The sequence below is a fragment of the Papilio xuthus genome, unplaced genomic scaffold, assembly GCF_000836235.2.
Source record: "Papilio xuthus unplaced genomic scaffold, Pxut_1.1 DF827461.1, whole genome shotgun sequence".
Lineage (NCBI taxonomy): Eukaryota > Metazoa > Arthropoda > Insecta > Lepidoptera > Papilionidae > Papilio > Papilio xuthus.
Window position 1 is genome coordinate 2,697,769 of NW_013531188.1, and position 12,338 is coordinate 2,710,106.

Consider the following 12,338-nt stretch of genomic DNA (forward strand, 5'->3'; position numbering starts at 1 on the left):
AAGAAGAAGAAGAAGAAGAAGAAGAAGAAGAAGAAGAAGAAGAAGAAGAAGAAGAAGAAGAAGAAGAAGAAGAAGAAGAAGAAGAAGAAGAAGAAGAAGAAGAAGAAGAAGAAGAAGAAGAAGGCTGATGGCTGAAAAATAAATTTACAATCAAAATTGATGAAAATAACATAAAAGTAAGTACAAGACATGCCAAATTCTTCAAGGTAAGTGGTAAATATTAAGTAATTCCCAAAGCACATATTTCCAGCAATTACTTGAACAATTTTAACCTTTTATTGGCTTGATATTTAGTATAAAATGGTTTGCACGAAACATGAAAAAGATTCAATAATAAAACTTAACTTAAACATTATTTCGGTTGTGTGTAGAATATCTCTTTATTATTGTTTCAAATATTGTAGATCAACCTGTAAATTGGTCATGTCATGACAAGTTTTTCAAACTAATTTGATTTATGATTCTATCATAAACATTTCACAAAAATGGGCAGACAATAAAAGTTCCTATTTGTACCTGTCAAAACATCATAATTTTTTTGCATGGTTTGCGAGTTCCATCATTGTAGAGAATTGCAAAGAAGTTTTGTAAGTAAATGGGGAGAGATCCATATAATCAAAGAAAACCAGTTTTTTTAATAAGGTATGTAATTAGGTGAAAAGCAATAATTAAATTGATTATGTTGTACACTTGAATCAATTAATTACAATTCCATTCTGTTGCAGATGAATAAATGCACCTCTTCAAGGTCTACAGAATTATTAAATGAAGGAATCTGCTTCAGAATTACTGACTGCATGTCGCTGCAACATCTGTGCTACAAAGTTTGATTGTTGTAATTCTAAACTAAATTTTGAAAAATAACTTTTTATATGGAGTAGTTTAACCGCAAATCTAAAAAAGAGTCACCATGCAGGAAATGCTAGTAATTATATTAATATCAATATTGATATATAGATGTGTAACCTATAGATTTAGTGTTTTATTTTAGTTTGATGTTAATAATATGTCAATTTTTAGAAATATGTATTAGACTTTAATATAAAATATACACTAGCATAATAAGATTTTCTCGAAATTGGGAAATGCAGTGTATAGAAAATAAAAATATACTAAAATATAGGGAATTAAGTATCAAGTACAAAAGATAAAAAAATACCATTTAGTGAACAATATGAAACAAAATTAATTTATTAAATTTGGATTTTACAAATATCACAACTTATAATATAGCTTAAACTTTTTTTGAACTAAGTAATAAAAAATAAACAGAGATTGTATACAATTTTCTTACAAGTAATTTAAATTTCAACACAGGTCTTTTACCCCAAAATGATGCCTCCTAAGCTCATTATTTTTCTCATTAAGGAATCTATAGGTTAAACATCTATGGAGAATAGTAATAACAAAAAAGTTAATATGCGGAATCTTTAGGTTCATGATAATTTTATGAATTTATTTGAGAAGTAAAAATAATATTGTATTCCGTTTTTACATTACATAATATTTAACATGAGTTTGTACATTTGCAATGTTTTGATAGGAAGTTTGGATTAGGGGACTATTTGGAGCGTCGGCAGTACAGTTGGCACTTGACCGGATCATATTTTACATATCCAGGTACGATCTCCGCTATATAGTAATGCGTTCTTCGAATTTAACATCCATCCGACATTCTTACTGTAATTACAAATTGCATACAACTGCATAGATATTCAAAGCTATGTGTGAAGGCAACCAACCCTCACTGGCTCTGCGTTGTTGAATAAGACCTAGTCGCATTCCTGAGGGCAGGCTCCGAGCTCCTCAGTGGAGCATAGTGTGTCCGTATAGTGAGCTTGATGATGATTTGTTTTGATTCAATGCATATTGTCTTGTTAGCAATTTTCTAAATATTTTACCAACAGATAGGAGCTAATCTCTTTCCAGTGTTATTCTATTTCTCCCGACGAGAGTGACACTCTCATACACTCAAATAAACAAACTGGAACAAATAAGCATTTATCAAAGTTGGGGTATTTTGTTGGTGAACTAAACAATAATGGTATTATTACGAAAGCAGTGAGCATTATGTTGCGTTCTTAAAATATGTTCGCTTTAGTCAGAAGATTAAATTAAAGTTGCAATTAACGAAATGGTTTTATTTTTCCTAAATTGTTTTCCCTCGAATAATACTTTCAAACGTCAAAAAGGAAACTAACAGATTGATTTTTTTAGGTTGGTAGCAACGTAGACTTGTTCATAATATTGCTAGCATTGAAAATGACAATTTTTATTCTCCGTTTGTGTATCTAATTAGTCAAGAGTCCCGTCTCTTATTTTATATACTCTGGTCTAACTTACTACGAATATTGCCAGAATTTTATAAATCCTCATAACGCAAATCGATAAACCTTATTTATAATAGTAATGTATATTTAAAACATACAAGCCACATTAATTAAAACACGAATTAATAGAATCGTAGCTTCTTAATTTGTTGAAATTATCAAAAGCCGGCAGAAAACGTGTGTCGTTGCCTCAATATTTTTTTAAATGACAAGCGACGACCCCTAGCGGTAATTATCTGCTAAAAATACATCGTGAATGTGGCGTGTGTTGTTTGGATTATCGTGAGTCGTAAATAAAAATGCTTGCAATATGTTGATATTTCTTGTTATTAGTGGTCTTCATGTATAGTAAAATAGAAGTACACCAATGGACCTTAAACGGATGACAACAACTTAATGTGAGAGGTGATTTACTTTTGGTATTTGTCATATGCTGCACGCCTTGGGGTCTGGACGAGGACAAAAAATAATCACTTATTCTGATCCTGAATTGATAATGCTGTAAGCTACATTTAAATACTACGTTTGCCAATTACGACTCATCATTTAGTAGTGTGGTTTACCTTCAAAAAGGGCTTTTTTTCACTTTTTATAACAAATTATCACTGGGTACTGTTTCTGTTTCTCAGAATAACATTTGAAATTCTAACTATTTTATGTCTTGAACAACAACAGCATCGTAATATGTATATCATATACAGTAAAATATGTGCCATTTTAGTATTAAAATGCAAGATATACAGTAATATTTTTGTTACAGATATAGACGCAACCAGTCTTCCGGCACGTATTTACGCTTCCCCGAAACAATGAGGTGCCTTATATGTGGATCTTTTTTTAACTAATACGATATATTTGTAATGATGGTTAAAAGACGCGATTCAGTATAAAATCAAAATGAGTCATAATCTGGCAGGAATGCCATCTTACAGGATGTCAGGGCCAGGATTAGGGCCTTCGGATTTCAAGCCACCCATGGATACTCCTACCCCACCAGCCCCAGCACCAAGCAATCCCAAAAAGAGGAGAAAAACATCTAATGCGAATAATGCATTAACTCCTCAGCCACCACCTACCGCTCAAGACTTATTACCACCACCACTAACTGGATATGGGGATACTATCGTGGCGTCTAATCCTTTTGATGACTCCCCATCAACAGTTTCACATAATGGCCCAATGATGAGTCAAAATGGTCCCATGATGAGCCAAAACGGACCAATGGGCATGATGGGTCCCATGCACAACATGGGTGGTCCCCCTATGAGGCACATGAGTCCCCTACCACATAATATGAGTCCTATGAACCAGCAGATGCCCCCTAGAGGAGGAATTAGTCCTATGGGTAATATGAGCCCCATGGGTCATATGGGTGGTATGTCTCCTATGGGAGGCCCGAATATGGGAATGAGTAATCATAGTATGGGGCCTGGAATGGGACCATCAAGATCCATGGGAAGTCCAATGAGCCCAATGAATTCAATGCCAATGGGTTCTCCTATGTCATCCGGTCCAATGGGAAGCCCTATGAATATGGGTTCTATGGCAGGCAGTCACATGGGTAACAGTCCTATGGGGCCACCAATGCACAGTCCACTTGGTGCTGGATCAATGAATGGACCGATGGGTGGAGGAGGGCCTGGTATGAATGTTTCAAGAATGAATGGACCAATGGGCCCAAACTGCTCAAATGGTTCCATGGGACCTAGCAGTTCTATTATGTCACCAAGTCCAATGCAATCTGGAGGAATGGGACCCACACACTGTGGTCCTATGAGACATGGCAGTCCAATGGGTTCAGGAATGGGAGGTGGACCAATGGGTAACAATGGACCTATGACTTCAATGGGCCCCGGACCTCCATATTCCAGCAGCCATATGGGTCATGGAGGCCCAATGAGTATGGGAAACAGTGGTTCTATGGGTATGGGTCCAGGTAATATGGGTAACTGTGGGCCTCTAGGTGGCATGAGCGGAATGTCCATGGGTGGTCCTGGAGGGCAAGGTCCAATGGGTCAAAATATGAGCATGTTTGGGCCTAAGCCTATGCCAGTGAGTGCAGGAAAAGTATATCCTCCCGATCAACCTATGGTATTTAACCCTCAAAATCCCAATGCACCACCAATATATCCTTGTGGAGTGTGTCATAAAGAGGTACATGATAATGATCAAGCAATATTATGTGAATCAGGATGCAACTTTTGGTTTCACAGGTGAGACTGTTTTTGTTTGAATTTATTATCTATGTGATTGTAAGAACTATTAAAACTAAAATTACATACTATTAATATATCAGATTTGTTTGAAATAAACTCAACTCAACTCAAAAACTACTAAACTAATGAAATATAAATAATACTCTACCTTTCCATCTGTAAATAACTTAGGTCATATTTTTATCTTACTAATATTATAAATGCGAATGTTTAGATGGATGGATGGTTGCATGGATGTTTCTTTGAAGGTATCTCTAAAATGGCTGAACCATGATAGACATTATGACAGCTATTAATTCTATAAAGTAAGCTGGGTCAAGTTGCTAGAAACAAACAAAGAATTGTAGTAGTATAGAAATTAGGGTCTTATTAACTCCGTTAATATTTTCAGAGGTTGTACGGGTTTAACGGAGCCGGCGTTTCAGCTCTTGACAGCAGAAGTTTATGCAGAGTGGGTATGTGACAAGTGCCTGCATTCAAAAAATATACCTTTGGTAAAATTTAAGCCATAGCGATTCGCCAATGTAAACCCACCAGTGTTCCTGCCACTTATATGAGCCTGTACTTGCATCATCACAAGGGACTATTTTTACTATTTGACAAAGTACTTTTATGGAATTGTTATTCTTTTTCCATATTAGTTCAGTGCTTTAGAGTCATGTGAGGTTGTAACTAATCATTGGTAAAGTAGAGGTCACAGTATTTCTCTGATAATGCGGATTAAGGGAAATATTTGCCTTGGTCCAATTTAGATGACACATAAACAAGTGTGAATAGTTTGATCTATTTGTGTATGCTAAGCTTTAAATATTGACAGCTTAAGGGGAAAAAGGACATCATAATATTACCCCTATGTGTGAGTGAGATAGCAAATATCTCCCTAATTCCGCTTGTTGGTATATAGTGTGTCTCTTTTTTGTCATTGAAATATTGAGTGAAACAATATGCAGACAGTCTGTAGCTAGTCTGTTATTTTTATTTTCATTATTTATTTATTACCAATCAATTGAATCATAAGTTATGCCATTTGAAGTGTAACCTTATGACATTAGATTAAGGTTGACATTTGATTGTTTAATGAACTGTCTAGTGTTGCTAGTTTAAAATAAGAACACAGACTTTTTAAAATGTTTTATGTGTTTGACAAATATGCCCATAGAAATATGTTTTTTTTTTCTTTTCATGCCCGTGTTTGATTTATTTTCGTGTTTTTTGTGTCAGATATACTTGGTAAAGCAATTTTAGTCTATTAGATAAATTTACCGGCAACGAAACGAAGCAATATGTAATGTAACTCTCTGTTTTGAGTCGTGTGTTGTTTTATGTTTTATTTGTGCATACTGTAAATATCTGTTAGTATTAAAATTTCCGCCTTATGGTAAAATTATGATGAAATATGTAAATTTATTGATTAATTATTCACAAATGTAGATTTTTTTACTTTTTTTTTTCAAATTAACTAATACAATATTTTGAAAATGATTTATATTTAAATATGAAATTATTTTGATGTAATTTCTAATTTAAAATATTTTTTAAGCCTAAGAACAAAATAAATGTGATTTCTAATTGAATAAATTATAATAAAAGCAAATTACGAAGATATTGTGCACAAAATTGCAAGCAAATATCAAATGATTTATTCTCTTCATTTGTAATGTCCAGCAGTCGATTCGGCACGTAGGCAGTAACGGTTTTAGCTGCACTAGCGCCCTGGGCATGATTTCTACGGCGCCTTCTTATCCACCATACCTTTAGGGAAGGTTGTTAAAAGTTAATTTAAGATGAATTCGCAGACATGTGGCGACTTTTTCTGTTCAGCGTCCTGGGCGGTCGCCCAACCGGGCCCTATCCTAACACCGGCCCTGCGCGGTACAAGATTACTCTTCTGCCAATTTTCGAGCAATGTAGCGTTACAAGAGAAATCGTATGTTTTATAAACCGAAATTAAAATTATTGAAATGTTGACTAAATGATTTATGTACATAAAATCTTCGTAATATTTGCTCAAATTATCTGATAAAATGTTTGCGATACGTCGCGAGATCGTTTATAACCAGTTATAATGTACTTATGTTTTGGTGCCCTAGTTTGCGTCTAATGCGTGTTTTGTGATGTAAAAAAAAGAACGAATCCATACGCTTTGCTAACTATAAGAGTATAACGGTGTTTGTCAATTTTTCTAACAATATAAACGTGTATAGGCTTAATTGTAAATATTTGATAGATTGTAGAATATTTGAGATTATATTATAATGAAACCATTTTATATAATGACATCCGAATATGAGTGAAAGCAATCTGAAATATAAAAATCCATAGAGAAATCCAAAATAACTTTTTTTTTCTAATTTATTGAATAAGACTTTTTTAGTAGTCAGCCTTTTTTCTCTACACACCATTACGAATATTTGTTGTTAATTTTACCGCGCAAAATAGACTAAAGAACTAATAAAAAAATGCATAGAAAATTTTCTATAGGCATAATAATATTAATGTTATTTGCCTATTAAAAACGTCCATGTTTCTTCAATTTAAAGTGATCAAACGACTGTGTAATTCCATTGTCTAAATGTTTATACAAAAAATATGTAATTTCTTTGATTTTTTTGTATAAATGCATCGGTAGTGGAGATTTATTGCAGAATTGTATCAAAAACATCGGCATAAACGGTTGTGACGTATTTTGTGAAGTTAAGATAAATCTGTGTATTGGTCCTAGATACGAAAAGACGTCCTTCGAATAAGGTTACATCTCATATCGACCCATATAAAATGTAACTCTTCGTCGGAACGGTCTAAATATTTTGACATCGTTAGAGGCTTTTAAGATTCAATGACGAATGTTAAAATACTTATAATTTTGTGTTAACTTATCGATATACATCAAACACTGCCCTGTTATAATATTTTAGCCTAAATTACTACGTTAAAATATATACTTGCGAAGAATAACATCTCTAAAGTCTTTAATTTTACAAAAATAAATGCAGCTCTTTGTAACAAAAACTCATGGTACAAAAAATTCTATGAATTCAGCCTGCTTACTTGTTTTTTTTTTACTTTAAATAATTTGTACTTAATGTGTTCTAAAATGTTCAGATCAGAAACTTTATTAAAAATTTCTTCGTTGAATTCACACTTTTGAAATTTAAATATAAAAATATTTTTTAGTCTCACTGACAAAGAGACAGCAAGTTTTGTATGTGATTGTAACAGACCGTGCGATCTAACGGTTTTATCATGAGTTTCTGAGACCAAAATACCCGTTTAAATCATATTGCTATCTCTAGTTTGTCAAAGATAATAACTGAGATGATATGATTTATATAGAAACATTGGTTTCAGAAACCCACGGTTAATGTCTTTGATAACTTGTAGACACATATTTCTATATTGAGATTTTTTAAATAGCAGTATAAAGTGCCTGTAAGATTAGCAATAAGAATAATATTAAGTCAGCGTTGTAATTACGTGTAGATATGAACAAATATTAAATATTGCACAACAGGTTTATATAACGGACAGTTTATGGCTAGAGTTTGTCTATTCCCATACCAAATGTTTCCCGTCCCATATACGACCAGTCTAAATCTATTCTAAAAAATATAAGTTTTTTTTTATTTAATTTTTTTAATGTGTTTGTCTTAAATTGTAATAATTGTTTAATTATGTAACTGAATTTATAATGAATTAACTAGTGCCTAATCAATTTCTTTTTTCATTCTGATTTTAAATGTTTTAATTTCATTGTCGACTACAAAAAAAAAATAGTTATGTACAGTCAACTGCATAAATATTTATACAATTAAATTTGAGAAAGTATAGGCCTTCGGTTTCAAAAATATGTAGGCAAGTATTCGTCAATAGCATGTATTCATGCATTACATGCATGCATACTTTAGAAACCAAAGATGTATGCAAGTTTCTAAAGTTTTAAATGTTTTTATTTTTATGCAGCTGTCTGTACTTGTGTGGATATGAATTTGATAAATACATTAAAAATTAGTAAAGGCAATAAGAAATACTTACTTTTTGTATTTCTGCAGATTGTTTATGCAGAACAAATTTATCTTAGAAAATTTGCTAATGAGAGAAAATAGTATATTAATATTGTGTAAATATATTTATAATGGAGCTACATATAATTGAAACATAATTGTACAGTATGTTTAATGCAATTAATCTAGATCATACGGCAATTGTTGTAATTATAACCGAAATGAAGTGTCATCACAATCAGTATATTGCCGCCGACTGTACATTATATTACTTTGTTAAGATTAAATTTGTCTTGAAAAATGATGCATGAAATGAAATGACTTCGGTGTGGTCTTAAATTTGTGCATAGTTTATTTTGTATTACCTAATGTGAATAACAAGCAATAATAAAATTGTTATTGAGACATTTTATTTACATAACCTTTATTCATCTCGAATTTTATCGAAATGTTTTGACTTTTAAATCCAGGTCTGAAGATATGATAGCAGGGACATATTAGTTTTTTGTAAATGGCACACCGCGAAAGAAGCTGACTGTACATTTAAGGTGTGTAGTCTTAAAATGAATACTAACTCAATAGGTAGAGTATCATTTTTATTGACTGTAACGTCATAATGGCATACAATAAACATGTCAACTACAATGGAAATGCATTTATAATACAAAGATCCCATACAAATTGCACGACAACATAATTTATTACTAGACAAACTACATACAAAGTAGCAAATATTGTTTAACAAAAAACACTCAGTCGTTTTGATATGGGTATAATGTAAAACATTTTGTACTTTTTTCATTTAAATTTAGTTATTCTTTCGAGATAATTTCATTTTAATATCACATTTCTAATATACACATACGGAATCTAATAAAACTACGCGAGATGAAATAGTTGCAAAACATGTGATAAAATAGGAAGGTTTTCTTAAAACTACAATATTCTAATATACTTAACTTCTTACAAACAAATAAACTAATTAAAAATGTCTCACTCTTAGTAATATCAACATGTCTTAAACTAGTTATGTGCCATCAATAAGTGCGAGTCATTTTTTAATTAGATTATTTTTTAAAAATAAGCTTTTTTTATTTTTATCCTAACATTAGAATACTGTTGATTATTACCTCCATCGATAAAAAAATAATAGACTATGAATAAAAAAAATATAAAACATTCATTTGTTAAAATCTTAAAACATTTTACAGTTTACAAAAGTAAAAAAAAGTTATAATATGTACTGTACATGAAACTAATAAAACCCAAAATATAAAATACTGTTGCATGTTGCAGTCATCGGTAACATATGTTTAAATAGAGAAATATAAAAGTATTAAATTATTCTTTTAGCGTACTATTTTGTTGAGAAAGGCAAATAAGCATAAATGTTAGGAAATAGTAACATATTTTATATGCCATACGAATTAAATTTGGGCATCGGCTAACTGCATATTGATGCAAAATAAAATTATTTTGGAATGGGTATAGTCAACCCTAACTTAGGATTAACTCCAAACCCCTCGGTGAGGATGTATAGTGAGCCGATGATGATACTTAGTAATATACTGTTGTCCAGATAAATATATCTACTGGACGCAAAACCAGAGTGAAGTCTTAAGGTGGTTGCATTCTAGCAGTCCCAAATTAATTCGTATGGGCTATAATTTTAGAAGTTACAGTTTTAAAGTACAGTGCCTAGCCTTCTAACAATATAACTCTATGGTAATTTTCTATATTCCACTTCTAAACCTAAATACATAGATATATAATCTATAGATATGTACCAGAGCCCTCTTTTGTTTGGGTAAATTCCCTCAGTGTTGTAATTCAACACTTGATTAGACAAACTTGAATGAAACACTCCTATATGTTATATATCTATGCCCAAATATCTATTACCTAATGCGCTAGTCATTCTTTCAGTAAATACAAATTAGGTATACAATTATACAATACATTATTTTGTTTCATAAGCTATAAAAATTTATGTATTAAGCATTTAAAAATAATTTAGTAATCACAGACTTAACTTTTCTGTAACCTCAAATCTATTTCTATCCAAATATTTGCTGTTCTTCCAGTTTGAGTCAGTCCCGTACATCTAGTCTAAGTTCTCTACCTTTGCCTATTTGCTATTTTGTGCTAGTATTCACTATAATAAGGAATGTAAAATACAATAGTTTAACCATAATCAGTACCATCTGATGTCAAACCTTTATTTTGTATCGCAAATGATACAGCAGCGTCTAGAAAGTCTAATTGATTGTCAAAATCACTGTCATTTGATCTAATATTATCATAATCTATGTTGGCAGCTTGGAGATTTTCAGTCTCGTTAAAATACTGGTATTGTGGATTTGTATCTGGTAGTAATGCTAATTGAGTTAAGTTATTCACATTTTTTCTCATTGTTTCATCGGAGTATGACCATGCCATGTCTAAATTACTTGAGTTACTATCTATATGGTCATCTGTAGTGAAGGGTTCATCGTCTGATGGTATTGGACTACTTGGCGGGCTCATACATTCACTTTTCTGGTTCAACATTTCACTTTGATCTGACTCACTTTTTTTAGAACCACTGGATGTTGAAGTGTTCTGTAGTCCATGAGCTGATATTGCCATCAAAATACCCTCGTTTTCAACTGTATTATCACCTGGTAAATTATTTATAAATTCAGCAACATCTAAGGCTAGGAATCTATTGTTGTCCATCTCAGCTGGTAATGGTGCCACTAGCCAGGAGTCTAAAACTCGGTTGATTGTGTTGTCAACAAAGCCTTTGGCCATCTGAAAATTGATAAATAACAAATGAATTCTCATAATCTACACTCATGTATGAGTTAAAATTAAATTAGGCACCTTTCTCAGTCAACATTACAATATGTGTCTTGATTTTACACTAATGAGGCAAGTTTTAATTGAAAAATAATATTACTACAGCAATTTCAAGGCTACAGCCGTGGTTTCTTTCAATAAAAAATATATTTGATGTTCTTAATATAAAAAAAAAACTTGCTATACCTGTCTTGCTTGCCATCTTGCTATGCACTGATCTTCTGTGTAGCTTTGTGACAGAACCATTGACATGGGTAATGCTGAATATGATGTATCACTTGATTGCCTAGAACTACTGCTGGACCCTCGACTGTAAGAGCTAACGTATATAGGATATTCGAGTTTTTCATTGGACGTGTTCGTGTTCGGTAAAGTTTTATCGTTGTCTGTTATAACAGAATCTAATGTGTTAAAGTCCTGCTTCAACAAATAATCCCCGAGGATTTCTAAATTCTGTTCGGTATTTCCAACAAGATCTGCTGAAACATTTCCTGACGATGAACCGGCTTGAACCAAATCATCAGATTTTGAGGTAATATTCTCTGAAGTTTCATTTCTCAAATGATATTTTCCTTTAACTTGCCACGCAAAACGAGCCTTTTTAAGTGGGCGTTCAGATTCCATTGTTTGGTCGCCATTTTCCTGTCGCTTACACGGAGACTTTCCAGCACTTGTTGGAATATTCATATTTAAAAAACTAAAGTTCACTTTTTGAAACTGTCATTAGTATACAAACATTGACACAGTTAATTACTCCAAACATATGATTCATTTGACAAGTGCTTAATTAAAAACAAGCACTATACACTGCTGAACGATGGTGTATTATTAAAGAATATCTAGTTATTCTATGTATTTTGGTTGTTATAACATTATTTTAGTTAAGTATTTAATAAATATAATGCACTAGAACCCACGAATTATTTCTTTGTGTTACTTAACTATAACTT

At 32.1% G+C, this 12,338-nt stretch overlaps 2 protein-coding genes across 4 annotated transcripts; one reads left to right on the top strand and one right to left on the bottom strand.

Moving 5' to 3' along the window:
- The first annotated feature begins 2,574 nt into the window (after positions 1-2,574).
- On the top strand, positions 2,575-5,934 carry LOC106119412 (pygopus family PHD finger). 3 transcript variants are annotated; one of them, XM_013314367.1, is made up of 3 exons: positions 2,575-2,831; positions 3,091-4,543; positions 4,938-5,934. In XM_013314367.1, the coding sequence occupies exons 2-3, from the start codon at positions 3,228-3,230 to the stop codon at positions 5,056-5,058; spliced, it is 1,437 nt and encodes a 478-aa protein (XP_013169821.1). In that variant the 5' UTR covers positions 2,575-2,831; positions 3,091-3,227; the 3' UTR covers positions 5,059-5,934. The 3 variants fall into 3 exon arrangements, with proteins under 3 accessions (XP_013169821.1, XP_013169820.1, XP_013169822.1); XM_013314366.1 differs by having other exon boundaries at positions 2,575-2,735; XM_013314368.1 differs by having other exon boundaries at positions 2,575-2,728.
- A 3,868-nt stretch (positions 5,935-9,802) lies between these two features.
- LOC106119413 (uncharacterized) lies at positions 9,803-12,308 on the bottom strand. The gene is made up of 2 exons (XM_013314369.1): positions 11,575-12,308; positions 9,803-11,340 (listed from the first exon to the last, which is right to left on the bottom strand). Exons 1-2 carry the CDS (start codon positions 12,073-12,075, stop codon positions 10,732-10,734), a joined length of 1,110 nt encoding a protein of 369 aa, XP_013169823.1. The 5' UTR covers positions 12,076-12,308; the 3' UTR covers positions 9,803-10,731.
- Between the last annotated feature and the right edge of the window lie 30 nt (positions 12,309-12,338).

What these genes read in the sequence shown, in the direction of transcription:
- LOC106119412 (XM_013314367.1), top strand. Translation starts at nt 3,228, where the DNA reads ATGAGTCATAATCTGGCAGGAATGCCATCTTACAGGATGTCAGGGCCA. An exon ending in TGCAACTTTTGGTTTCACAG is followed by an intron (nt 4,544 to 4,937) that starts GTGAGACTGTTT and finishes TAATATTTTCAG; the next exon opens with AGGTTGTACGGGTTTAACGG.
- LOC106119413 (XM_013314369.1), bottom strand. Translation starts at nt 12,075, where the DNA reads ATGAATATTCCAACAAGTGCTGGAAAGTCTCCGTGTAAGCGACAGGAA. An exon ending in CAAGATGGCAAGCAAGACAG is followed by an intron (nt 11,341 to 11,574) that starts GTATAGCAAGTT and finishes ATCAATTTTCAG; the next exon opens with ATGGCCAAAGGCTTTGTTGA.